Here is a 27,905-nt window from a genome sequence, read left to right as displayed (position 1 = left end):
CTGCAAACAGGGCGGAAATACCTTATGCTGCTTCAGGAAAAGGCAAACAGGAAAATATTTTTTAACAGACAATCGTATTTTGAATTGGGCAACCAGTCTAGTAAGCTATTGGCACACTTAATCCACCAGAACTCTAAAAGTCCAGCCATCCTCAAGATACAGGGGGGATCGGGGGAGAGCTTGACAGACTCCCTAGATATAGCCGAGACATTTGTACAATTTTACAAAGAGTTATACACCTCCCATTCTAGATACGATGGGTCAGAGTTTAAAGCCTATATGGATGGTATAACGTTTCCTACGCTGAGCACAGAAGGCAGAATCGCTTTAGAGGCCGATGTGACGGAGGAGGAGATACGGGAGGCCATGGGGGACATGTCAAAAGGGAAGGCGTCGGGCCCAGATGGGATTCCTATAGAGGTGTATCACAAATATTCGGAACATCTCATCCCCTCCCTACGCGCTATGTTCTCCTATGCACTAGATAAGGGGCGGCTGCCTGATAGTATGTATGACGCAACTATAATAGTCCTGTTAAAACCTGATAAGGATCCGATGGATTGTGGCTCCTATCGTCCGATATCTCTATTAAATAGTGATTACAAGATACTTACCAAAATCTTAGCGAATAGGCTTAATAAAGTCATCTCCCAAGTAATTCACGAGGACCAATCAGGCTTTATACCAGGGAAATCTACATCCGACAACATCCGTAGGGTACAGATACTTGCACAGATAGGAGAATCTATGAAGGCAGACTGGGCAATGGCATCGTTGGATGCCGCTAAAGCCTTTGATTCCATTGAATGGGCATACTTGTTGGAGACTCTAGACAGATTTGGATTTGGGCCTCAATTCCTTAGGTGGATCTCTCTTCTATATAAGGAACCACGGGCACAAATTCTGGTGAATGGGGTGTTATCCCCGCATTTTCGTCTACAGAGAGGCACTAGGCAGGGCTGTCCCCTCTCTCCTTTGCTGTTTGCCCTCGCTATTGAACCACTAGCCCTACGAATTTGACAGCACCCTGAGTACAAAGGGATAGGGCTGGGAGGAAAGGAGGAAAGGATTGGCTTGTATGCAGACGATATGGTCCTTCTTATGTCTCAACCCAGGGAGACGCTAACCGTTGCGATCACTGCTTTAGAATCATTTGGGAAGTTCTCGGGACTTCACATTAATTGGACCAAGTCGTTTTTTATGCCCCTGCAGGGAATGGGATGGCCAGACATCATACAGGGTCTACTAGTAGTCTCTTCATTTAAATACCTTGGTATCATTATAAATCGGGACCATAGAAATGATCATGATACTAATATCTTACCACTGCTGGATTATGTAAGGGGCAAGTTCAGGATCTGGAGTACTCTACACCTGGCTGTAACTGGTAGGATTAACTTAATTAAAATGGTCATCCTCTCCAAATGCCTATATATCCTAGAACACGCAGCGACACCAGTGTACAAAACCTTCTTTAAGCAGATACATGCCTTATTCCCAACATTCATTTGGGGTGCTAATAGGTCAAAACTCAGCCTCACTACTTTGCAACGACCCAAAACACAGGGGGGAGCTGCCTTGCCGGATCTCTTTCTGTACTATCTAGCGGGGCAATTACGATATTTAAAAGCATGGGTAAATGACACGACACTGACACATAGGGAACAGCACCTGGCGGTCTACCAGCAAATACCTACCCTTTGGCCAGTATTGGAAGGACCCATGAATGCACTCAAGAATGTACTACCTGTTCATAGGGTGGCTTCCCAGGTATGGTCAGCTGCAAAGGGCATTTACAGGTACTCTGACGTGCAGACAGACATGCCATTATGGTCAAACCCACTCCTCACTCAGGTAGCAGAGGACCTGGCTCCAGTATTCTGGATTCAACATGGGATACACAATATAGGGGATGTATATGAGGGAAATAGCCTTAAATCCTTTACACAGCTGCAGTCGGAATTTACACTGCCCAGGACTGCCTTCTACAGGTACTTGCAATTGCGCCATGCTCTCAGGGCCCAGTTCCCTGCCCCAGATACGGCATTCTCACAATTTCCATTGATAGGAGTATTTAGATCTCAAGGACCCAGAGGGTTAATATCAGCCATCTACACGTCTCTCATAACGGCCAAAGTTAGCATACCACTACCGGTAAAGGACAAATGGAGAACACAGATACCCAACCTCACTGAGGAGGAATGGGAGGAGATTCTCTCTTCCCCACTCTATGTGTCCCCAGCGGCCAATAACAGGATGATACAACTATCCATGATACATCAAAGCTACCTTACTCCTGTTAGGATACAAAAAAATGGGTAGATATCCGAGTATGGAATGTCACAGGTGTCGGTTTCTTAGGGCAGACTTCTGGCACATGATCTGGGCGTGTCCATTTATTTCCTCTTTCTGGGATGAGGTAATTGGGGTAGCAGCTGGAATTCTGCATATTCCAGTCCCGGCAACTCCGCAGATTTGCTTGTTCGGTATTCTCCAAGACGAATGTTGGCCGCATTACATGAAAATATTTCTTAGGGAAATACTGTTTATGGCAAGGAAGGCTATTGCTCTTAGATGGATGGACCCGCGTCCTCCCAAGGTGAATAAGTGGAAATCACTTGTGAATTCGATCATCCCTTACGAACGGATAATGTATAAACAAAGAGGATGCCTTGATAAATTCTATAAAATATGGGAAGCATGGTGTGAATCAGCAGTGACTCAATATACCCCACACAGATACCATGACATCCGTAGATCGCTGACACTTAGTTAAATTAAAGGGTAATGAATCATCATAGCCTCCGTTACAGTGCTTGGCTCAGTATGTGATACGGGAGATATATATTGTTTGTCTGCTCATGTGTATGTATTTTTCTTGATATGTTAAATTGAGACGCTTTGTAATGTGCACATCTCTGCATTCCTTTTTGTATACAATGTATGGTGTAAATGCATTTGTACTATATGTTTTCAATAAAACGAGTTTAAAAAAAACAAACAATGTATAGAGTGTATTTCTGATTAATTTAATGTTATCTTCATTGAAAAAAACTGTGCTTTCTTGCAAATATAAGGAAATTTCTAAGTGACCCTAAACTTTTGAACTGTAGTGTATACCTACAACTGAACGAGCTGTTCATAGAAATCAATGTCTCTGCTTCTACTACAGTGAAGCCGCCGGACAACAAGCAGGACTTCAGCACCTGCAATGCCACGAAGCATTTGGCCCTCCACATCACATCTATCCAGAGTTACTGTAGTAACTGGGGCCTATGTAATAAAATAATAAACTACACAGGCCCCTGTTACTACAGTAATATTTCCATATACTTACACTCCTCGCTTCTGAGTAGGGTCCTCTTCGGTTTGGGGCACATCGCTAGATCCGGATGCTGTTCAGTCAGAACGTTGTATGCTTGGCGGTCATGACGTCATGTATGAAGGAGGGCAAAACATGCCTTGAGGCTTGTGCCCTTGATCTTTTAAGACCCTAGCAACACCCCTGGATACTAGTGCTGCATCAATGGGTCACTTAAGAGACCTAGAACTGCAGCTGAACGTTACGTTTGGGCTGCGGCCGTCAGGCGTGAAGAGAAGTGGGGGGAGGCCCAAGAAGAACTTTTGTACCGTGGCCCACGAGCCTTTAGTAATGCCCCTGATGTAATCATATCCAATGGAATAAATATAGGAGTCGAAATCCTATAGTGATGCAGTCTCCGATTAGTTATTTAAATATATTAGATACATATATAAGTTTTGGGGTAGGCCAAAACATGTGTCTTGGGGCTATTGCCCCTTATGTCTGAGGACCTTAGTGGCTGCTTGTGCTGCATCGATGGGTCACAAAGGAAACCCAGCGATGCAGCTGAAAGCTGCGGGCTGTCAGCAATGAACAGAAGTTGGGGGGCCCAGGAAGAACTTTTGCCCTGGGATCCATGAGCGTTTAGCTACGCCCCTGTCTCCCTCCTAGTCTACCAGATTCCTGCAAAACAGGAAACATTTATATTTAGTTTTTTTGAATGTTTTTGAGGTTTAGTGTCCCTTTTAGCAATGTTACAATGTATCTTTCCCATATCCTTGTATTCTGCTTTATTAAAAATTCAAAAGTAAAAGCATTGACAAACCCCATTAAATTTATTAGAGTATTATCACTTAGTCTTTACACTAGGATGACAAAAAAAAAAAAAAATTTCCAGCTATCCACACCTACATCAGTGTTTCGTGGTCCTGAAAAAACGTCAGCAGATTTTTTTGTTACATGAAGGACACCATTGTCACTGTGTGAAACCCATTGAGTTTAATGGGTTACGTCGGGTTTCTGTCATGTTGTTTGTGGTTTTACCAGAAACGATAGCGCAGCGTGCTGCGCTATTGTTTCCGGTATTTTTTGGCTGGATCTGTGACAGAGGCCCTTAACGGAGCTTCCAACGCAGATGTGGACATGCTCTAAGTGTGTTATTAACTTGCCGTTTTCTTCAGTTTTTTTTCATGATGTTGCATAATTCGTGGCAAAATATTTTCCAGAACCGCAACAGAAAGACCACAGAGGAATATAATTATTATTGTAAAGTATCAAATGCAAAAAAAAGTGTGTGCTCACAAGGGTGTATTTAAACAAGCTGGTTTTGCAGCCTTTTTTTTTTTAGTGTGGCCAGATGATCCTTCAAAGTCCAGAAAATTCTGAGAATTCAGAATTTTTCTGGCGTTTTAAACTGAATCAAAAAGCACAATCATTATTAAAATGTAATAGGCGTTTTTTGAAGGAGTTTTTAGTGGCGTTCTAATTTATCATTTTGTACGTGCTTTTTTCCTGGTGTTTCTAAAGTCCTATAGAGAAGTCTATGGAGAAAACACATGAATAAACGCCAGACCCAGAGCATGCTGCATTTGGAAAAAAAATTCCACTCACCACAAAATTGCCTCAAACACCACAAACCAAAACACAGTTGTGTGTAGTGCATTTGATATTTTATTATAGACTTTAATGTAACACCTGGCCGCATTAAAAATAACTGCGTAGACGCCATTAAAAACGTAAAGAAAAACGCAGCATAACGCTGTGTGTGAATCCAGCCTAGCAGGATGAAACAACTTATTTCGGGTCTATTCACATAGTGCGGTCAAATCACTGTTTATAAACACAAGCTCACTTGTTTTATGGGGTTGTCTCATCAGACAACCCCTTTCAGAATAAGGCCCCCGGGAAATTTGCTTATCTTCCCGGGGGCCTTATTCCCATCACCTCAAGGAAAAAGCAGGATCTTGCTGGGGGAATCTGCCAGCAACTATGCTGCTGCAGAGAAAATGTAGTATTGCTTGGCAGACGAATGGATAATACAGGAACGTCTGGAGTCTGCCAGAACAGGAGCCGCTCGTTTAGAGCAGCTATCCAGCTAGCTTATGGAGGGGGTCCCGAGCAGGAAACCCCTTCATAGTGTCCATAGGACCATATAGGGCATATGGACAGGGGTTGTTTTCATGAGACTACAGTAATGAAAGTGAAATAATATGTAAAGATAATTTACAGCAACATCTCTTAGCTGGTTTAGGGTTATAGCCTGTAAGGGAATTGAGTTCACACATAGCAATTCTATTTTCCTAAATTCGTGTCAAAACATTGCAACTAAACCACAATGTGCGGCCTGATTCTTAAAAGGAGTTGTCTTATCTTATTATTATTGTATAAAGAAAACGTATACAAGTTTCTATTTTGTATTTCAGTGCCGTACCATTTTCAGGATCTCAATTTGCTGTCAGGGAGTAGAAACATGCTAGTTTTCATTCAGATTGAAAAGTTGTGTGAAAATAATGTAGTGACATTAGACAGCATGGAACAAGTTAGATAAAAGAGCATACTCTTCTGTACATACAGAAGTAATAGGGTTGAAGAGACTCATGACTGAATATAGACTTAAACGACAAATACAGCTATAAGGGAATTTCCTCTGTACCTCCATTAGTAAACTCTGATCCTTTGGCACAGGACAGCACTCCACAGCCAATGCAAACTGCTCCAATGTCACTAGGAGATACAAAATAATACTGGATTAATACACGCTGAACATTTTGAAAAATAAATATATATATATGTACAGAGTAAAACTTTTTCGTTTTTCGCACAACAATATCCTTTGTAATAACAATAATTAGATTGAGATTGTTTTTTGTAGTGCTTATATATATATATATATATATATATATATATAAAAGCACTACAAAAAACAATCTCAATCTAATTATTGTTATTACAAAGGATATTGTTGTGTGCGAAAAAGTTTTTCATTTTGTAATTATTGTAATTATTTCACAAGTTCCTCTTCTGCTTAAAATGAGTATGAATCAGAAAAAAACAAAACCTGTCAACAAAATTGCTCAGATGTGTTACCAAAAGCAGACTTTAACCATGCAACAAGAACAGTCCTGGACCAATTTTATGCTTATCTCAATATAATCTGAATATTGCAGATAGTCCAGGGTCTCATGAAACAAAAGGCCCTATTACACGGGCCAATGATCAAACCAGCAATCATGTGAACGCTTGTTCCCGATCAATGCCCTGTGTAAGAAGGGCAACGATCAGCCGATGAACGAGAAAACACTCGTTCATCGGCTGATCTGCTCTTATAGGCAGAGTTAAAAATCATTGTCGCAGGAAGCACATCTCCCTATATAATCAGGGAGATGCGCTGCCGACATGATGAAAATCTATGGGGACGAGCGATCAGAGTAACATATCCAATTATTGCTCCGTGTGATCGGAGAAAACGAGTGCCGATCAACTAGCGGTTTCATTGTTTGATGCTCGATTACACGGTCCATGTTGGGCCGTGTAATAGCACCTAAAGAGAGCAAGGAAGGGGGAAGTAGGGGGGGAAGCTAGCAGCTCTACAGAAGTGATTATGGGGTAGCAGAGCAAAGTTATTATGACTGCATCAGGATCCCCCCTCCCTGCAACAGTAGACAAAGAAAGTAAAGTCTCCCCCCCCATTTTGCTGCGCCCCACCCCTTACCATCTGTAAGCCAAAATGGAAGAGATCAGAAGGAAATTAACCTGTGTTCTCTGAAAGATTTCTTCTCTATTTTTTTTACTTTTTTATTTCAGGAACAAGTAGAAAATCCCTCAAACTGAAACAGTATGAGCAAGATTATCTCCTCTTAACTTTTGTCACCAATTTCTAGGTTTAGTATTCCTTTAAGTGTTATGCAATGTGAAAGAGGAACTGTACACCAGTGAGCTGTGGATATTGTATCATTCTGTTTGACTACTAGTACAAAATTATCTTGTGTTTATAAAAGGATGAGATTGGGAAATTCAGCCCTCTTGGCCTTTACATGTTCTATAGAACAACCATCTTGTGAGATATCAGATGTAAATTTATCCAAAAAAGTTACACTTTAAGTTCAAGTGCATTCACAAGCAGAACATGATCACTGACCCATTGCCTGTCAGTGTTTAGGTGGCATTGGTGTTTGCAGAGTGCGGTCACCATTTTCTTGTGTACTGTATTGTTTTGCAGTCACATGCGTACTTGCACTTGTATACACATTTTGTTTAATTTTGCTGGAATGCGCTGATCAAACTTTGTCTTTTATGTATTGCATATATGTTGGGTTAGTGACTGCTTCAATTTCTTAATCTTGCACTCCTACCATTCTGCCCTGAGTGATTTTAATTCATTTAATGCTGGTTCCTACCAACCCCAAGTATATGTAGGTTTAGTCCCAGTTCTGGGTGTACGAGCAGCATAGTGACCCACCTCATAGAGGTCGCCTTGTCGTGGCAGGTGGGCTCACACAATTTGATCAAAATGTGCGCTAAGAACCTCACTATTGTAAGAAGATTCAGCAGCAATGCATATTTATTTATCTATAGTGTGTAGGTGCCATTGGTGATCGCAGGGTGCAGTCGCCATTTTCTTGTGCAATATATATATATATATTTATTTTACACATACATACATACATATACACACACACACACACTAGTCCTTCTCAATGAATTAGAATATCATCAAAAAGTTAATTTATTTCAGTAATTTGATTCAAAAAGTGATACTGTGGTTATTAAACCAGGTATTAGAAACAGCGCACACTGCCAAAAGTACCAAGTGGTCCAAAGTCCTGTTTTCGGTTGAAGGTAAATTTTGCATTTCATTTGGAAATCAAGGTCCCAGAGTCTGGAGGAAGAGTGGGGAGGCATCCATCCAAGTTGCTTGCGGTTCAGTGTGAAGTTTCCACAGTCAGTGATGGTTTGGGGAGCCATGTCATCTGCTGGTGTTGGTCCACTGTGTTATATAAGTCCAGAGTCAATGCAGCCATCTACCAGGAAATTTTCGAGCACTTCATGCTTCCCTCTGCTGACATGCTTTATGGAGATGCGGATTTCATTTTCCAGCAGGACTTGGCACCTGCCCACACTGCCAAAAGTACCAATACCCGGTTTAATAACCACAGTATCACTGTGCTTGATTGGCCAGCAAACTCGCCTGACCTAAACCCCATAGAGAATCTATAGGGTATTGTCAAGAGGAAGATGAGAGATACCAGACCCAACAATGCAGACGAGCTGAAGGCCACTATCAAAGCAACCTGGGCTTCCATAACACCTCAGCAGTGCCACAGGCTGATCGCCTCCATGCCACGCCGCATTGATGCAGTAATTCATGCAAAACGAGCCCCGACCAAGTATTGAGTGCATATACTGTACATACTTTTCAGTAGGCCAACATTTCTGTATTAAAAATAATTTTTGAAATTGGGCTTATAGAATATTCTAATTTTCTGAGACACTACATTTTGGGTTTTCATTAACCGTTATCCATAATCTTCAACATTAAAAGAAAAAACGCTGGAACATCGATCACTCTGTGTGTAACGAATCTATATAAGATATGAGTTTCACTTTTTTTTAAATGAAATGGCTCATTAACCTTATTTTCCTTGAATGCTTTGTACTTAAGATCAAACACAAGCTGTATGTTCAACTGGGTATAGTGAGTTGTATAATTTTATTTATGTTTGAGTTTTGGTTTCAGTTTAGAGACTGTAACCATGGAGACAAGTCGTTCGGAATTGGAGCTGTAGATTCAAAACCCTAGATTTTGTTATGAAAATGAATGCAAAGTTCACACTTTTTCTCATTTTAAATGCATTACAGAAACATTTAAAAAAAAAAAAGTGAACATACCCGTAAAGTTAGTTCTTTTTAATGTAGAAACGATCCCTATCATTTCACTAACTATATATTACATTTAGACTACAAGATTGAACTTGTACAAAATATTCAACACGCCTCATATAAATCTCTAAATTATAACGGGTTCCAGCCATTTGTTTTCATATACACTTAAATACCTGACCCGATTTTGATAGGGTTAACACATTTTCGCAAACATAAGTAAATACTGCTCCAGCTTCAATGTTACTCCTATCAATATACTCAACAAAACCTGGGGTGCAAAACAAACGATAAAACTACGGTTATCCACATCCGAGGTGCATCCGTGCTATACCCTGCGGGACGCTTTATCACGCATCCCCCATAGACTAGAGTCTATGGAGGGATGCGGGAAGTGCAAAAAAATAAAAATAGGACATGTCCTATATTTTCACGGACCCTTCACACGCTCCCTTGAAATAACGGCAGTGTGAACAGCCCCATTGAGTTACATAGGTCCGTGTGACGGCCGATGTTTTAATGGATGTATTCAACGCTCATGCGAATAAGGCCTAAGTCTGTGTATGTGTGTATTCTTTGTTAGATGCTGTTGATATGAATCGACGCTTCAGTTTTCTTAGGTTATACCCGACTATTGGACGCAGACAGTATAAAGGCCCCTGTGCAAGGATGCTGTGAGGGCTACTGGCTCTCATGCAATAGTAAGGCATTGAAAATATAGGTCAATGTACAAACTGTTGGCTGAATATTACAGTAGGCTAAAAGCGACTGTAAAAACGAAAACAATATAGCGCTATTATCTTACCAAGTATTATCTTAGTAAATAAATGTGTAGCGGCAAATAGAGAGTGTGCCAACCTGCCAAACACACTATTCAAGAACAACGTCTAGATAATACACTATGTACTATTTGCGCTAATGACACACACAAATATATATATATATATATATATATATATATATAAAAAATAATCCAAGAAGAGCAGCACAGAAGGCCAAAAAAGGTTATTTAAGATATCGTGTGTGCAACCCTCAGGACCTCGACCTCCGAGACAGGCAGAACTCCACATCATTGGTTCAAGTGAAAAATAAGATGTATTCGCCCATATGAAAAGATGCAGCTAAAGACTCATGGAGCTGGGAGTAATAGCTGGGTGGAGTGTATAAAGCCACTATGTCCAATCACTTGTATGCTTGACAAAGGTGGGTTTGCCTACCGAAACGTTGCAGTTTTGTATGGACTTTTTTGATGCACCTGTTTGAATAAATCTACAGAAACTTTTTTACACTGCTAAAGTCTCCGTGGTGCTGTGTCCTCCTTGACGATATTGATGCTGGATTAGATATCCTTTCTAAATCAAGACACCAATTCATCGCAGTGGTGAATGCTGTATGATAAATTTGCCGCATCTTACTCGACCTGCTGGGAACTTTTCTCTTTCTTATACCACCTTTGATTTGGCTTAGTTTGCGACAGAATGTTGTGAAATTTTTACGGCGCACCTTAAGCCACGCCCCCTTTTCAGTTCAGCCACACCGCTTTTTCAGATCACTTTTAAAAAGTGTCTAGTGAGGTGCAAACATCTGCTTTAACAAAAAATACGCCAAGCTGCCCCAGATCTTTGTGCAATTTACGACACATTAGTACATCTGCCCTATTATTTCTATAAAACACACCAAAACACCTTATGCTCAGTTAGTGAACTAACTTGTATATTTTGGAAAATATCACTCTAGCGTCTGCTTTGTTTCTTTAAACATTCAGGTCCAGTTTCCTTAGTGTCGGTGTGTTTTCAGGGTGTTTGTGAATTACTAGCTCAATAAATCATATAGACAGAACCCCAGCCAGTAGTATTCCCGCAAGAAAAAACTAGCGCAACTCGTGACGTCACCAAGTAGTATGGTGGCTGACAGAGACCAAACTTGCTCTATCGCATTTTTGAAAAAAAGCGTTTTCTGTTGCCAGAGATAGAGGTGGTCTGTGTATCTGCTGTTTAACTAGCCTGAAATCCCAAAATATACACACTGCTATATGAAGCCGACCTATTGACAAGTCCTTTTTTATTCATATTTAAACCTTATTCACCATTAGAAACACATGCTTATATTGAAAGTGAATACATAAATTAACCTTACTGAAATACAAATCATTAAATTTCACTGTACAAACCACACAAACATTAATGTACTGAAATTAAATAAAAACATCTAATTTTGGCACGGGACATTGTAATCACCTCTTTGCCAATCTTCTCTAAATTTTTTCACTGCCACATATCTCTGAATCCCCTGTGTTTTCCCATATAATGACAAGATAGAGGATGGCCTGGTTATTTTTTTAGATATTTATAGGAGTTCACCTAATCTTTTTTTTAATTATTTAGTTTTACTGCCGGTGTTACCATATTTTAAGCTTTCCTAAAAACAAAATTTGAATGTACAGGGAGCTCTCAGTTATCTTGACAAATAATTCCCCAATATTTCCTTATTATTCTATTAAATAGACTCCCTTGATTAGTTCATTGTGCAGTAGGTTATTTTTTTAAATCAATCTGGTCATCCTCTTTTGGGGGGGGGGGGGGGTTTGATTTATGTCCACTAATAATCTCTCTTGGTAAAACCACTACTTTACTTCCAATTCTCTTTCGTTGTGTCCCTTTTTCTTCAAATATCCTCTGTAATCGATCGCCCTTGTTTTGCGATCTGTGGGTTTATTATAATTTTTAGTAAGAAAATTTCCACATAAATTGTTAAATCCAAAAAATTCTCCTGCGTTTTACTGAAAGTGGGGGTAAATTATAACTACAAATTGTTTTTAGGGATAATGCAGCTCCTGCCCAAATAAATACCACATTATAAATAATACATTTACAGAGGACCAGGTTGGTCTTAAGCTGGCAAGTTGAAAAGATGATTGACCCCACCCATCTGCCCACAAATAGGTTTGCATAAGTTGGTGCTAACTGGTCCCCGTCATTGTACCTTATGTCTGCAGATAAAAACAGCCTTCATATAAAAAAAAAACTATGTGGTCCCCCTTCTGGCACCACTTGGGCCTACCCGCTCTATTTGCTAGACTGTGCCGATGTCTACGTACAGATGTCAGAACAGTCTAAGTCTGCACCACCCCCCCCCCCTCATATTACTTTGGATGGAAGCTGTAGTCTGAAAGTCACAGTGACATCATGCAACGTCATAACAACCAGTAGGTATCATGCTGCTTTTACAGGAGGAAGGATGTCATGGCTGAAAATAGCCCTGACACGTCCAAAGTGACTGCGTGACCAAACAGTTGCCTTAAGACTCCTAATTATCTTTTCAACTACTCACTACCATTAAGTGTTGTCTGGAGATTCAGAGATCTTCTAGTTGTCTATTCAGTGTTACCTTGGTGCTACATATAATAAACAGAGAATTTATGGGATGGATGGATGGATAGATAGAGAAGTCTGTTTAGTGTAGGGACCCAACTGTATAAGGTCGCCTTGTCGCAGGCGTGCCCACACAATTTGATCAAATTGTGCACCAAGATCCTCACATTTTTAAGGATAGTTAATATAGCAGTAATGCTATTTTAAATAATCCATATATTTAATGTTTGCATATATCTTAGCACCCGCAGAATGCTGCTGCACATTGTGTTTGTTTGCTTTTGCATTGCAGTAACAGAAGATTTTCACTTTGTTAGAAGGTGCTGACTAAAAGCTCATTTACACGGGTAGATATGTTCCCACAATAAACGAAGATAATTACTGGTCGATCAGCGCTTGCTAAAGACCCATTACACAGGCCAATGTAAACTGTATGGGGACAAACGATCGTTAAGTTCCCATACAGCAGGAGTAAGCAACCGGTGGCACCCGGACATGGGGCATTGTTTGCTGGCACACTTCCCTCTCCCGGTGTCCAGCGCCTTAGTGTGCTTGGCGGCGCTGAATACAGGAAGAGAGATCAGCACTTCATTATGTGCACTCCCCAAGCTGGTGTTCAGTATCTGTTGTCTCTCCTATGTATGTGCACACCCTGAAACTTGTGTTCAGTAGCAGTGGTCTCCTCTATGTGCACAGCCCCTAGCTGATGTTCAGTAGTCGCGCTCTCGCTCTCCTGTGTGCAGCGCCCCCAAGCTGATATTCAGTAGCCATGGTCTCTCCTATGCGCAGTTCCACTAGCTTGTGTTCAGTAGCCTCCAGCTGGTTTTCAGTAGCCTCGTATGCACCACAGATGGATCAGCTTTGCAAAGAAAATCAGGGTTACACTGAAATTAAGTTTAATTAACTGATTGATTTGTCACATAAGTGCTAATAGTTTGTCTTATATGGCTTTCATGTTTGCGTGGCACACTGAGTAGTTAATCATTGTTTTTTTTACACAATGTAAGCAGGACATCCCGTTTACACGGGGAGATGTGCTGTCGACAATGACGATTTTCAGGACTGCATAAAAGATTAAAAAAAACGATGAATGAGCAGGCTTGAGAAAGGCTGCTAAGCCAAAACGTTGCACGACAGGATTAAAAATCATTATATTTTTTTTATCAAGACGAGAGTGCGTTCTACAATTTTCTTTGCTTGGTGATATTATATTGGGGTCAGTGTGACGGAGCCTCTGTCAGGACTTACACCATGCATACGATCCCTTGGCTATGGATGCGGTACTCCACCTGCGTACAAACTCTTCTCAGGAGTGATGAGTTACTTCTTTGGAACGTCTCCACAGAACAGCAGGCAGGGAATGGAGGGTGTAGGACTGGTCCCTGAAAGCTGCTTGTAGTGACGGAGACTGAAATAGTGCGATTACCTCACGACCTAAACTCAGAAATCTCCCGCCAAATTTTTCTCTGCTTCTTATCAAAGTAGTAATAATTCAAAGTACAAAAAGGAGTCAGCTGAATATAGCCGACAGTTCCTCGTGCTCAATGATTCAGGACCCGTTTGTACAAACTGGGAATCTATAAGCCAACATTCAGAAGGTAAATTCAGGGACACTTTTGCCAAGGTGTGTCTGGCCAATATGTGCGGCCAGTGCTACACAACAAGGATACGTTTTTTTTAATTATTATGTGGCCATGCTTTCAGCCACATCTGTAATCTCTAAAACTAACCCGTTCATTATTAATATAATACATGCCACTTCTCTACTGACTAGCACCACCTATGCATTTGGGGCAAGGGTACAATACATTATAGAATGGAGTGGCCTCGGGCATAATAGATAAATCTGTCTCAATATATAATAAAAAGGTGCCTTAATTTCAACTTCACATACAGAATTAAAGTGAATTTTTAATGTGAACTGTCAGTCACATGGCACACCTTCCTTGTTTACAGTCTGCAAATACAAGCTAGCGATCTGAGAGCGCTAAAGTAAAGGCAGAGGAAAGGGTTAATGCTGGGCATATAGGAGAAGGATACACAGAGTCCTGCTCTTACTGTAAAGTCAGGTAGGGTCATAAAACCTTCAGAATACAATAACGATATACAGTGAAGGAAATAAGTATTTGATCCCTTGCTGATTTTGTAAGTTTGCCCACTGTCAAATACATGAGCAGTCTAGAATTTTTAGGCTAGGTTAATTTTACCAGTGAGAGATAGATTATATTTAAAAAAAAACTGAAAATCACATTGTCAAAATTATATATATATATTTGCATTGTGCACAGAGAAATAAGTATTTGATCCCTTTGGCAAACAAGACTTAATACTTGGTGGCAAAACCCTTGTTGGCAAGCACAGCAGTCAGACGTTTTTTGTAGTTGATGATGAGGTTTGCACACGTTAGATGGAATTTTGGCCCACTCCTCTTTGCAGATCATCTGTAAATCATTAAGATTTCGAGGCTGTCGCTTGGCAACTCGGATCTTCAGCTCCCTCCATAAGTTTTCGATAGGATTAAGGTCTGGAGACTGGCTAGGCCACTCCATGACCTTAATGTGCTTCTTTTTGAGCCACTCCTTTGTTGCCTTGGCTGTATGTTTCGGGTCATTGTCGTGCTGGAAGACCCAGCCACGAGACATTTTTAATGTCCTGGTGGAGGGAAGGAGGTTGTCACTCAGGATTTGACGGTACATGGCTCCATCCATTCTCCCATTGATGCGGTGAAGTAGTCCTGTGCCCTTAGCAGAGAAACACCCCCAAAACATAATGTTTCCACCTCCATGCTTGACAGTGGGGACGGTGTTCTTTGGGTCATAGGCAGCATTTCTCTTCCTCCAAACACGGCAAGTTGAGTTAATGCCAAAGAGCTCAATTTTAGTCTCATCTGACCAACAGCACCTTCTCCCAATCACTCTCAGAATCATCCAGATGTTCATTTGCAAACTTCAGACGGGCCTGTACATGTGCCTTCTTGAGCAGGGGGACCTTGCTGCCACTGCAGGATTTTAATCCATTACGGCGTAATGTGTTACCAATGGTTTTCTTGGTGACTGTGGTCCCAGCTGCCTTGAGATCATTAACAAGTTCCCCCCGTGTAGTTTTCGGCTGAGCTCTCACCTTCCTCAGGATCAAGGATACCCCACGAGGTGAGATTTTGCATGGAGCCCCAGATCGATGTCGATTGACAGTCATTTTGTATGTCTTCCATTTTCTTACTATTGCACCAACAGTTGTCTGCTTCTCACCCAGCGTCTTACTTATGGTTTTGTAGCCCATTCCAGCCTTGTGCAGGTTTATGATCTTGTCCCTGACATCCTTAGAAAGCTCTTTGGTCTTGCCCATGTTGTAGAAGTTAGAGTCAGACTGATTAATTGAGTCTGTGGACAGGAGTCTTTTATACAGGTGACCATGTAAGACAGCTGTCTTTAATGCAGGCACCAAGTTGATTTGGAGCGTGTAACTGGTCTGGAGGAGGCTGAAATCTTAATGGTTGGTAGGGGATCAAATACTTATTTCTCTGTGCACAATGCAAATAAATATATATAATTTTGACTATGTGATTTTCTTCTTTTTTTTTTTAGATAATCTATCTCTCACTAGTAAAATTAACCTAGCCTAAAAATTCTAGACTGTTCATGTCTTTGACAGTGGCCAAACTCACAAAATCAGCAAGGAATCAAATACTTATTTCCTTCACTGTATATCCTGCCAAGAGATAAGATCTTCATGTAAATCTGATGCTATATTGTAATTTATCACTCACCTCCCTGCACTTGCTAGATCTGGGTTGTGGAGAAGTAGCACTTGTGATCCAGTACTTCCAGTTTTAGGGAACAGTGTAACCTGTTGAAAGTGAATATATAAATGTTTTGGCGCTGCAGTCCTCTGAAGTTTGTCACTGCTGTCTGCTTTAGAAAGTATGATAGCCTTGCACCGGTTGTCTGCGTATCTGGAGAAGCGAGTGTAGCGAGGACCGCGGGTCAAGGAAGTGGAGTATGTGGAACATCAGAGATGAGGCTGCAGAGCATTAGAAGACTGGCTATCAAAGCTGACTTCCCAGGAGTTTGCATGGGACAGTCCAAGCAGGATTTTGTGCAGCAAATTGGGACTGTCCCTGCAAAATCTGAACCGTTGGCAACTATGCTTGCTCTGAGTGGCATATACATTTACCAACCGGGGCATCGTTAATGATTACTTTTACCAGATTCATTCACTTCATTTACACAGGCCACACATAAACAAGTGAATGATAATAACTATAATTGACAAGCGTAACTAGCACTTGACTTTGTCATTAATCCTATTGAATAACGCTACAACCTGCCAATCCCTTACCTGAAATCGTCGAATAAACTGTAATCTACTGTCTATTTTAAGACAACGGACAGGAAAGTAAAATATAACAATGGATAATAGTTTATAACAGATTTATTAGAAATACCAGAATAACTCTGCAGCAATTATATTCACAGTAATGTACATATGTCAGCCATGTGACTAATGTGTAATACAACACCTGTATTACAATTATTATTCTAATCTTATTTACATGAAAACTTTAAAGGGGTTTTCCAATCCCAAAAAATTGATGGCCTATCCTCAGGATAGGCCATCAATAGCTGGTCAGTTGGGGTCCGGCTCCTGGGACCCCCACCGATCAACTGTTTTGAAGGAGATGCAGCGCTTGTACACACATGAAGCGGCAATTCACAAGTATTGCTGCCTTCCTCCTTCTTTCATTCACTCACTCACTCGATAAGACAGTTTATACAGACTGTAGTGTAAGTAAATAAACCATACTTTATAAATCATATTTATGAAAAAGATTCATAACAACCTAGAATTTATTAGGGCCTGTTCACATCAGCGTCGGCCTTCCATTCATGGGTTCCGTCGGCGGAATCCATGAACGGAAACCATAGCTTCAGTTTGCAAAGCCAATGATTTCGATGGCAATGCTTCCACTGCAATTGGCTTCCGTTTGTTTCCATTCTGTAAGGTTTACTTTTTTTGTGTGGAAACAATAGCGTAGTTGACTACGCTATGGTTTCAGTTTATGGGTTCCTCCGACGGAAAGATCTAACGAAAGCCTGACGCTGATGTGAACACTGCCTTAATAAAAATCCTTGCTAACTCTGGCCTGGAGTCCAGTGGGTGGTCCTGCTCAGTGATTGACAGCCATTTCTGTATTCGCACATGCAGGGAAGGCTGTCAATCAGTGGTTGAGGCCGCCCACTGGACCCTTTAGCCGATAGTGATCAGAGATTTAATTTACAGGTGATTCTGAATATTTTTGTACAAAATTATATATCACTCTGCTCAGTTCCTGCTGCTCTAGAACATGCTACCCACAGATGAGACTGCATATTTTACATGACAGGTTGTCTTAAATAAGTTATTAAGAGATACCGCAGAACTGTTTCAGACTATTGGACCTCTTCAGCACAGAGATCATTTGTCTTTTATAGACCTCACTAGGAATGTGGTTTCTTTAAAGGAGACATGGGAAAAAGCTGGGGAAACTTTACACAATGCACCCTGGGAAAAACAATTGAAATCAAATTAATATGCAACTTTGTATCAATTCCATCACAGCTGCCGGGAAGTGACATTTTCATGGGTATATTGAATAATCTGCAGTTTCAAAGCAAGTTGTGTTTCATCAGTGGAATGAGCACAGAGTGAAACCTCTGTAACAAAGTACAGAAACTAGAACGCTCGGTCATGTCATAATATGCTCGCTGAATGTTACTTTAACAGGATGACAATGACAATATATACAGCTTTGTAAAGTACAGTAATGAAAGTAGCAAAGAGTGTGTATTATGTTACCTGGACTAGCACATGACATACAAAATTACTTATTGGTAGTACAGCAAATTATCATGAAATTGATGGCTCTAAAAGTCTAATATGGCGGAGGAATGGGGGCAACTGGACAGTGATATGGAGGTAGTATGGAAACAACATCCCATCATGGGAAAGTAATTACACCTCATAGTATGGTAAAAGTTTCCACTTTTCTGCTGAAGAAAAGTGATAAAACAACGAATACTAAGAATTATTATTTTAGCCTCATGCACATATATTGCATCTCCATGCAACTTCCAAGTATGTAGCACTAATAGGGCACCGGATACAGACTTTTACAGGAGCCCCTTTTTACCTACATATGCCTTTGATTTTCTACAGAGGTATGGCAAAATAAAATATTGCTTCTAGGAAGGAATATCTCTGTAATAAGGCATCCCACATCCCACAGAGCACTATACCAAGGCACATGGAGTCCCTGCATACTATAGAGAAGCAGGGGTCTCCACAATACAGCCTTCTGCATACAGCTTTGTCGTGTGCATCAAATTGAGTTGCAATGGCCCTCAGGTCTGCCATCTTAGTATATTAGACCCTACCAGGGGGCGTATAAAGTGAAACGAAATATATATATTTTTTTATAGAAGTTTTTCATGGCATCATTTATTGTACGATATAATGTATTGGGAAATTGGAAAATAAAATTCTTTGTGGGGTGGAATAAGAAAAAACAGCAATTCCCAAATCTTTTGAGGGGCTTCGTTTTTACAACTTTCACCGTGTGGTTAAAAACGGCATGTTAGCTTTCTTCTGCAGATCAATACTATTACGGCGATACCAAATTTGTGTTTTTTTTAATGTTTTACTACTATTACAAGAAACTAAAATTTGTCAAAAATAAAATTTGTGTTTGGTCGCCATATTCGGAGAGCCATAACTTTTTGTTTTTTTCCATCGATTGAGCGATGTGAGGGCTTATTTTTTGTGGGGCGAGCTGTAGCTTCTAATAGTACCATTTTGGTTACATGAAACTTTATTTCATTTTTTGTGGGAGATGAAGTAACCAAAAAACAGCGATTCTGGCGGTTTAATAATTTGGACTTTTACGGACACGGCGATACCAATTTTGTTTATTTTTTACATTATTTTAGAGGAAAAATATTTAACTTTTAATTTATTAAAAACTTTATTACACATTTTATTAGTCCCCCTAGGGGACTCGAACCAGGGGTGCACCCCCGCTTTCTAACACCTTAGATGCTGCGATTGTGACATTTAAAGGGTTAAACGACCAGGAACAGCACGATCGCTGTTCCTTCCCGTTAGTCCCGAGTGTCAGCTGTAATACACAGCTGACACCCGCATCGTATGGAGCGGGCTCAGCGGGTGAGCCCGCTCCATACATCACCACCCACGCCAAGACGTGCTGTTACGTCGTGGCGCGGGAAGAAGTTAAAACCACTGACAGGAGAAGTGAATAACATTGATTTTGATCAGAGCATCTCCAAAAAGGGTATACAGTGATTAGTACCTACCAACAAATAGAGAAGAAATCTGCACTCCTATCTCTACCTAATTATATATATATATATATATATATATATATATATATTATATATATATACATATACATACATATATATATTTATTTATTTTATATACAGATAGATATAAGCTGTATGGAGGACATTATACTGCAGTAATGATCAGTGTAGCTGAGAATCCAACACTTGGGTGACATAACTTATCAGAAGCTGCAGTACGTCTGTCTGTGTCTCTCACTCTGCTCCTGTTCCCCCTCCCCTTTCCATAGACTTTTATGGGCATTTTGTGTCTCCTCTCTCTCCCTGATCATGCTCTCCCTCCATAGACCTCTATGGGCATCATGTCGGTCTTTCTGTCCTTTCTCCCCCTTTTCTCTCCATAGACTTAGATGGGCAGCATGTCTGTGTGTCTCTCTGTGCTCCTGCTCCCCTCTCCCTAGACTTATACGGGCAGGCTGTGAAGTCACCCCCCCCCCCCACTTCCTGCAGTCCGCCTCTTCTGCTCTGTAACTAGGGATTGATTTTGGTTGACAACAGGGGATGGACAGCAGATTACAGAAAGGGAGACAACTAGTGACAGTAACTTTACACAGAATTTGCATAGATCTAAACAGTAAGTAAATTTCAAAGTTGCTCTATATCAGGCATACTATTAGATTAGCATAAATTGTTTGAAAAGTTAGTGTCCATTTAAGGGGTTAAATATACTGTAGATCATACAGGCTAGGAAATAAAGCAATATCTAAACCAAAATCTTTAATATCATTTATGCAACGTTGTGGTTTAGTATTTTTATTACGGTCTGTACATAATGCCAACAGTGCGCTACTCGAAGATGTCAGTTTTCATGCACAATCAGCTGGCTCGAACATGGTTCAAGCCTCCTGGCTTGTACTTTCAGATGATCTGGTATGGTGACAATTAAAACATTAAGCAATTATGTATTATATACATTTATATAGCCATAGGGTGGAATTTATTTAGACTGGTTTTTCATATGCCATTCTTCATGGAAAGTTTGATAAGATGCGACACATTTATGAAGAGGCGAATGCCTTGCATCCTACTGACAACTGCGGTGCAACATCCGCGGCTTTGCAACATCCATCCCCCCCCCCATCGACCATAAAATAAAGAAAATACAAACACACTTCAGCATCCCAGCGTAACTCATACAAAGTCCTGATGCTAAGCAGCGTCAGGGCCTTCTATGCGTAGCAGCACTTAACGTCATACGTGTTAGAAGATGGAGTAGATTTAGAATAACTTTGTCGGGCCACTGTGGCCCAGCCCCCCTTTCCATAAAAACGTTACCCGAAATTGTGACTTTTGTGAAATTTATACGAAAGATTGTTAAATTCCACCCATAGTGTTCAGAGAGGAGTGTGCAGAAAAAAACTATGCATGGTGCTGCTTTTTCAATATAAAAGCCATTGTTCATAATCTCTAGCTATGGCTTTATAAACGCAACTCAATATTCGCCTTCTCGCCCACTTTCTCCCTTTTGAGGTGCATTTAACAAGCTGAATGTGCTGTACAATAATGAGATTATCAATATGGTAAGAAAAGAATTACATGACTTACAAATCACTCACTGGGGGAGATTTATTAAAAACTAGTGCAAGGAAAAAGTGTAGAAAGTGCCAATAGCAACCAATCAGATTCCATGTCCTATTTTTCAGAGGCCCTTTTGAAAATGAAAGCAGCAACCTGACTGGGCAGTTACTCCACTTTTTTTGCACCAGTTTTAATAAATCTCCCCCAATGTGTGGAAATATTTACCAGCCTCCTGATATCCTCTTTTCTAGATCTTGTCTTCAACCCTCATATGCGCTATTATGTGACACTCTTTCTACTCACACTATTTCCAAGTAAATGCTTTGCAGGAAACAAAGAGACAAGGTTCTATTATTTAGAATTACTCCTGTAGTGGACACAGCTTTCCTCCTCAGTAGGTAAAGATTTGAATAAAATTGGCTTGTCGACAAGGTTCTATTATTTAGAATTACTCCTGTAGTGGACACAGCTTTCCCCCTCAGTAGGTAAAGATTTGAATAAAATTGGCTTGTCCACACGTAGCGGAATTGCGGCATTTTTTTATGTCCGGAATTGCAGACGGACAAAACGCAGCGTAATACAGTAGCAGCAAAGTGAATGAGATTGAACAAAACTCATCCACACGGTGCGTAAAGACAGGGCGGAAAAAACGCTCAGAAATGAACCTGCGGTGCAGAATTTTATTCCGAGGCATGTCAATTGTATTTGCATTAACGCTGCTTATTTGCTGCGGGTTTTCCCCATTGAATACAATGGGGAGGTAAAACCCACAGCAAATAGCAGCTGTTCCTTTATTTGCGGTGGGTCCGCAGCGAATCCGCCACAAAAAACGCAACTCTGAAATAAAAAAAAAACAACTATACTTGCCTACGAGTCTGTGTTTCTTTCTCCAGGCCAGCCTCCTGGGATAACGTTTCATCCAATGTGACCGCTGGAGCAAATCACAAGCTGTAGCGGCGGTCACATGGGATGAAACAACATCCCAAGAGGACAGCCTGGATGACGTCAGAGGGCTGGCCTCCTCGGGTGATACTTCATCCCATGTGACCGCCGCTACAGCCAATCACAGGTTGCAGCCATCTTCTGGGATAAAATTTCATCCCAGGAGGCCGGCCTGCTAGCAGGCCGGTTAATGCACCGGTTTTCCACAGCGGACATTCCGGGCGAAAAACCTTCACCACAGTTTGGTGCGTTTTTTTGTCCGGAATTCGCTGCAGCGCACAGGGCTGATACGCTGTGTGCTTTTATGCAGCGTATTCGCCCCATGTGAACCCGACCAATCAATAAAAAGTAAAAATAAATCACTGAATCACTAAGGTTCTAAGTATTGTCGGACATTCTAGGCACATCTTATTACTGCAGCCCCCGTGATATCCTACTTAACCTCCAGTACAACATCACATTTTATCTGCATGAAGTTGTGCACCAGTATGATTTAGCTGTCACCAGTGCTGGATATCTCAAAGAATAGGAAAAAAAAAAACAGCAACAAAGATACAAAAAACATGTAAAAATGTGAGGCTATAGACTTGATGGCATCAGAGCTGAGTCATGACACTACTCCGGAAACAAAACAAAAAAAATAAAATATATACAATAAAAAATATTTATATATTTATTTATTTTTAATTATTACCACACCCAATTTATAGAACCAAACCCTCTAATTCTTTACAGATTATTAAGTCTATTTACCCTCAAAGTTGAACGCATTTGTTGGAAGATCAAACACTGTCCACTTTAAATATCATTCCCCATCAGAAGAGTCACAGTGTGAGGCGTTTCATGAGTCCACTGTCCTTGAATAACCCACTACCTGCGTTAACCTGATTGTTGCCTAGTTTGTTTCTGCTAATCCATGAATCTGTCTCGGTTGTTATGATGATTTCTCAGTATCGTGTAGCAGCCATCCACTTCTAGCCAGTCATGAAGTACAATGTGGCAGTGCATTGATGATTTGTGCATGTATATATGTAATAGAAGAGCTTTAATGCTAGAACAGAATAATTCCATTTTAGGCTGGGTCAGTGTTTCCCTTGTTCAGCTCCGTCAGAGGAGCAGAACAAGGGAAATACCGGTTCTGTTGTACGACGGACACTACCGACGGCTGACTGAACCCATTGAAGTTAACGGGTTCTGTCAGGCTTCCATCAGGATGTCCGTGATTTTACCGGAAACAATATCGAAGCATGCTGCGCTATTTTATACGGTATTTTCGGCCAGATCTGCGACGGAGGCCCCTAACAGCTTTCAGCGCAGATGTGAACGAGGCCTTATACATTTAGTACTCATAAATGTAGTGTTTGCAAAGGACCACAAATAGCAGCTTATAATGATTAATATATTTTTATAAATGAGAAAACCTAAACAAAATATCAAGATTCTTTAAACTAAAAAAAGAAGTTAAGCAAATGTATGAACAATCCAAGTAAGTTTTAAGCCAATAAACTCAAATCGGATACCGTCAGAGAAACCTTTCCTAGTACCACGAAGAATTAGGCCCGGTTCACATAAATCCTTCCGTTCTTAACAAAGCCATAACAGCTATGACGTGACGTATCCATTTTGAAATGGTGCCCAGATAATCCTGACAGATTCTATTGATTTATAATGGGCCAGACAGGTTTCCATTTGTTTTGACGGCAAGAATAGCGCACTGCAAACCATTCTATTCCTGCTGTCAAAATGAAGCAGAGACCGGATACAACACAGACCAGTGCCACAGATCTGTGCTGATGTGAATAGCGCTTAAGCTTGTTTACATTCTGGATTAGAACAAGTACATGGGGGGGGGGGGTGGACCTATTTGATCAGATCCTGTAATCACACCAAGTATCTTTCTTGATATACCTGCTATGGTACAAAAACGTAGTCATGCTTAGAATTCAGTTTTACTGTACAGAAATATAGGCAGCATCGGCAGATTACTCAATTGCCAATAAAGTTAACGGAGGATCTTTTTCTTCTGGCCATGTTTACACTGAGCTCAGAGCAGTACTACAATAGCAGAGCGAAAACGTAAACAACCAAACATCAAAAGTGCATGTTAATACATGTGGCTTTGTTGCCGTTTTGTTGTGATCTCATTTTTTTTTTAAAGAAACAGTTCTAGGAAATGCTCCTAGAATTCCTTGTAAAGGAAAACCGTGGTTTTGGTTGGGAACAAACCACCAATCATGGATACACCAAGAGGAGTCTTAAAAGTAGCACCTATTACTTTTGTCTAGATTGTCCTTCAATGCCAGAAACAAAATTCTACAAAAAGCCACAATTTTATATTATTTCAGTTTTTTTTAGTGGTACTTAAAACACAGCTTTCAAAAAAGAAGTGAGAGTCAGTGGTAATTTTTCTGGGGTCATTGTGAAAAGAACCTCCAGAATTTAACCTTGGTCACAATGCAAGCTAAAAAAATAACAAAAGAGATGAGATACCATACCAACAGCTATGGTGCCTTCCTCAGAAGTGATACATGTGGGGCTAAAAGGAACCATCCCTCCCCGCTACTTGATCTTCGTGTTGCTGATATTTATTCTCTATATTGTTTATATGCCCTTAGGGATAACTTTTGATATTGTACCACGTTTAACTTTATTATCGTGGCGACTTTGTATTATTGTATCCATTTTTCTGATATTCTCCTTTGCATCTACTTGTGAATTAATTATTTTTGACACTATATGTATGGTTTTGTTATTTAGTAGCCATGTATATTTTTTGAGGGAAAGATTAGGAGGGATATGCTTATCAGGGTCTGTGACTTCATGCTGTTTGTTACCTTATAATTGTTTTTCGATTTTGTGTGCGTTTCTTTTATGTGATCCTAATAAATTTACTTTGGGAACAGCTCATTAACATTTGCATATTTTAACACATCGCTATCTGGTTTTGTACATGTTTTTGGTGTGTGGAGAATGGCGCACATATTATTATTGATGAACTTCCTGTCCTTCTATTTCTCTATTTTTAACTGGGCAGTTATCTATTGGATGTGCATCATGCGAGGAGCCTTAAGGATGCTGCGGTGGCGCAATAGGTCAAGAGTGCCTGGGAACGAGGAGTGGTAGGTAAATACCACAGCCTATGTTCTGAATTTTGTGTGTTCTGGTCTGGGGTCTGTATTTATTTAGTGGTCTGGGGTCTGGATTCATTTGAGTCTTGTCTCGGGTCTGTATTCAAGTGGTTGTCCGGAAGTTTTTTGTTTGTTTTTTTAAAAAGGAGGCGCGTTCACGTGCCGTACTTGCTAGCATCACCAAGAGATAATGCCAGTAGTATGGCACATGACTGCAGTGGTCTCATGCCGGTACAACACTGTTAACAGAGGCTGGCAGGGCATCTGCACTGAATAGGTTGGAGATTAAAGAGGTTTGTAATAAGAGTTAGTGCGGCCAACATTGGCACTGTGCACCCGCATCTCCCCTCTTCTGCCTCCACATCTTACCAGATGGGAGGAGGGGGATGAACTGTGGCTACTGGCACTGGCCGCTGAGTTGAACAAAGAGGAACTGGGTATCTGCCGGGCATTAGATGGGGGTGGTGTAAGCAGGCCACTCAAGGACCCCCCCAAATTACATTTCTGGGTGAGCCTAGAAAGCGCAGGACTGATTACAGTACAGTTATCAGAGCTCTGTCTTGTAACAAGCCGTGTAACTGTGCGATGATCACGTTACTAGGACAGATTTTTACCCACTGGAATTAAACATTAAAGTTCCCCATTGAAAGGCAGCAATCTGAGATCTTGAAACCCATGAGCAAATAAAGAAAATATATTAGAAAATTGCAGAACTTTCCATTTTATAATGAATAAGCTTGATTAATTTTGGCATAGAATTTTTTTTAAAGCTACTATGTAGTATTAAAAATGAATTAAAGTCTCCTGGGGGAAGAATGGAATTATAACCATGTACCAGCAAGGTAATAATAAGTGACAAAACCGCTTCCTCTAACTGCAGTTTTGGATAGGGTGGTATTAGTCTGAGGTGTTATCGCTTTAGATCTGGTTGAGCTGTACAAGTAACATCTCATTGCCTCTTATCACTTCACGTGGGACGGATTTTCCTTCCCCGTTATTTCATTATAACTAATGTAAACATATCAACATACAGCACACTACATAGGAAATGTATTTACTCACCTCTATGGATATGTGCCAAAGCAAGAGTGACAACATGGTGTAAACAGGAATTCCAAGCAGAGAAAAACTCTTCCTTCATTGTCATTACCTGAATATAGAATATAATATGGGTTTCAATGGCTAAACTGTGTCAGTGATTCGATATTTCACACTTACAAAGACATTGATAGAAAATAATCCAAAAAGTTAGGTGTCTGCAACACAGTTCTAGGCACATTGACGACATTGTTCATGGGATTTCTCCTACTCTGACGTAAAACATTGTAATATCTCTTATTAGGTAGGGCAAAGTGGTATTTTCCTCTCCTTCCAGCAGCCTGCATTCGTCTTCCCCCATCTTCATCTGTAATTGTTCAGAAACCTCCTTAAACGGCAAAACAATAAATCTAGTATAAAACAGTAAATTGAAAGTGGTACAGTGGCAATTTCTCACTCTTTAGGCCAGGATCACACACACATAGTTTTGATGCAGTTTTTGGTGCTGTCTTCGGCACAGTTGTTTAGAGGGCCTTTTACACTAGCCGAGCAGTGAACGCCGATCAACGAGACATCGTTGATCGACACTCGTTTGCTCCTGTCACGTGGAGCTATGGATGGGGATGAGCAGTCATGGCTCCGATCGCTCGTCCCCATATCATCATGTCGGCAGCGCGTCTCCCTGTTTACACAGGGAGATGTGCTGCCCACAATGATAATAATTTACTTTTTTAAAAGATTTGATCAGCAGATGTTCTAGTGTTTGCTCGTTCATCTGCTGATCACTGAGCCTTTTTACACAGGGCAATTATTGGCAACGAGCGTCATACGGAGGCTCGTCTGCACGACAATTGCCCAGTGTAAAAGGGCCTTTAGCCAAATCCAGAAGTGAATCATAAAAGGAGGAAGGAAAGATGTTAAGAAAAGACTGATGCATCTCCTTTCTTGTGTGTCCACTTCTGTGTTTGGCTCCAAAAATTTGCACCAAAAACAGTGTGTGTGATCATGGCCTTAGCGTGATTTTGTGCGAGACGGCATACTGCACCCTGTGTTAGAGGGGGTGGGGGTGCAGCAGAGGGGAGTTTGTCTTAGGGATATTTCGGCCACATTTCTCTGACTGAACACAGTTCAGGGCGCCGTACTCCTAGCATCATAGTCATCCATGACGTGATAAGTCACTGCCTCCCCACGAGACTATTGTCCCGCACTGAAAACATGGTTACAGTATGGGACAGTTTATTCTCAGGGAGGCAGGGACATCTAGCATCATACATAATTATGACGATAGGAGTACGGCTCCCTGAACTGTGTTAGATTCGGGAAATGCAGC

General features: G+C 40.7%; 1 protein-coding gene across 1 annotated transcript in view; it reads right to left on the bottom strand.

The window, feature by feature from the left end:
* Positions 1 to 27,905, bottom strand: part of ACOXL (acyl-CoA oxidase like) — a 424,164-nt gene that overhangs the window by 102,556 nt on the left and 293,703 nt on the right. The window contains exons 16-17 of the mRNA XM_075864464.1: positions 26,600 to 26,687; positions 5,955 to 6,025 (exon numbers count right to left, since the gene is read on the bottom strand). Of these exons, the coding sequence (XP_075720579.1) occupies positions 5,955 to 6,025; positions 26,600 to 26,687 (159 nt within the window). The remainder of the gene's footprint in view (positions 1 to 5,954; positions 6,026 to 26,599; positions 26,688 to 27,905) is intronic.

This window comes from Rhinoderma darwinii, chromosome 4 (assembly GCF_050947455.1).
Source record: "Rhinoderma darwinii isolate aRhiDar2 chromosome 4, aRhiDar2.hap1, whole genome shotgun sequence".
NCBI classification, from domain to species: Eukaryota; Metazoa; Chordata; class Amphibia; order Anura; family Rhinodermatidae; genus Rhinoderma; species Rhinoderma darwinii.
This window is presented reverse-complemented; position numbering and strand designations above follow the sequence as displayed.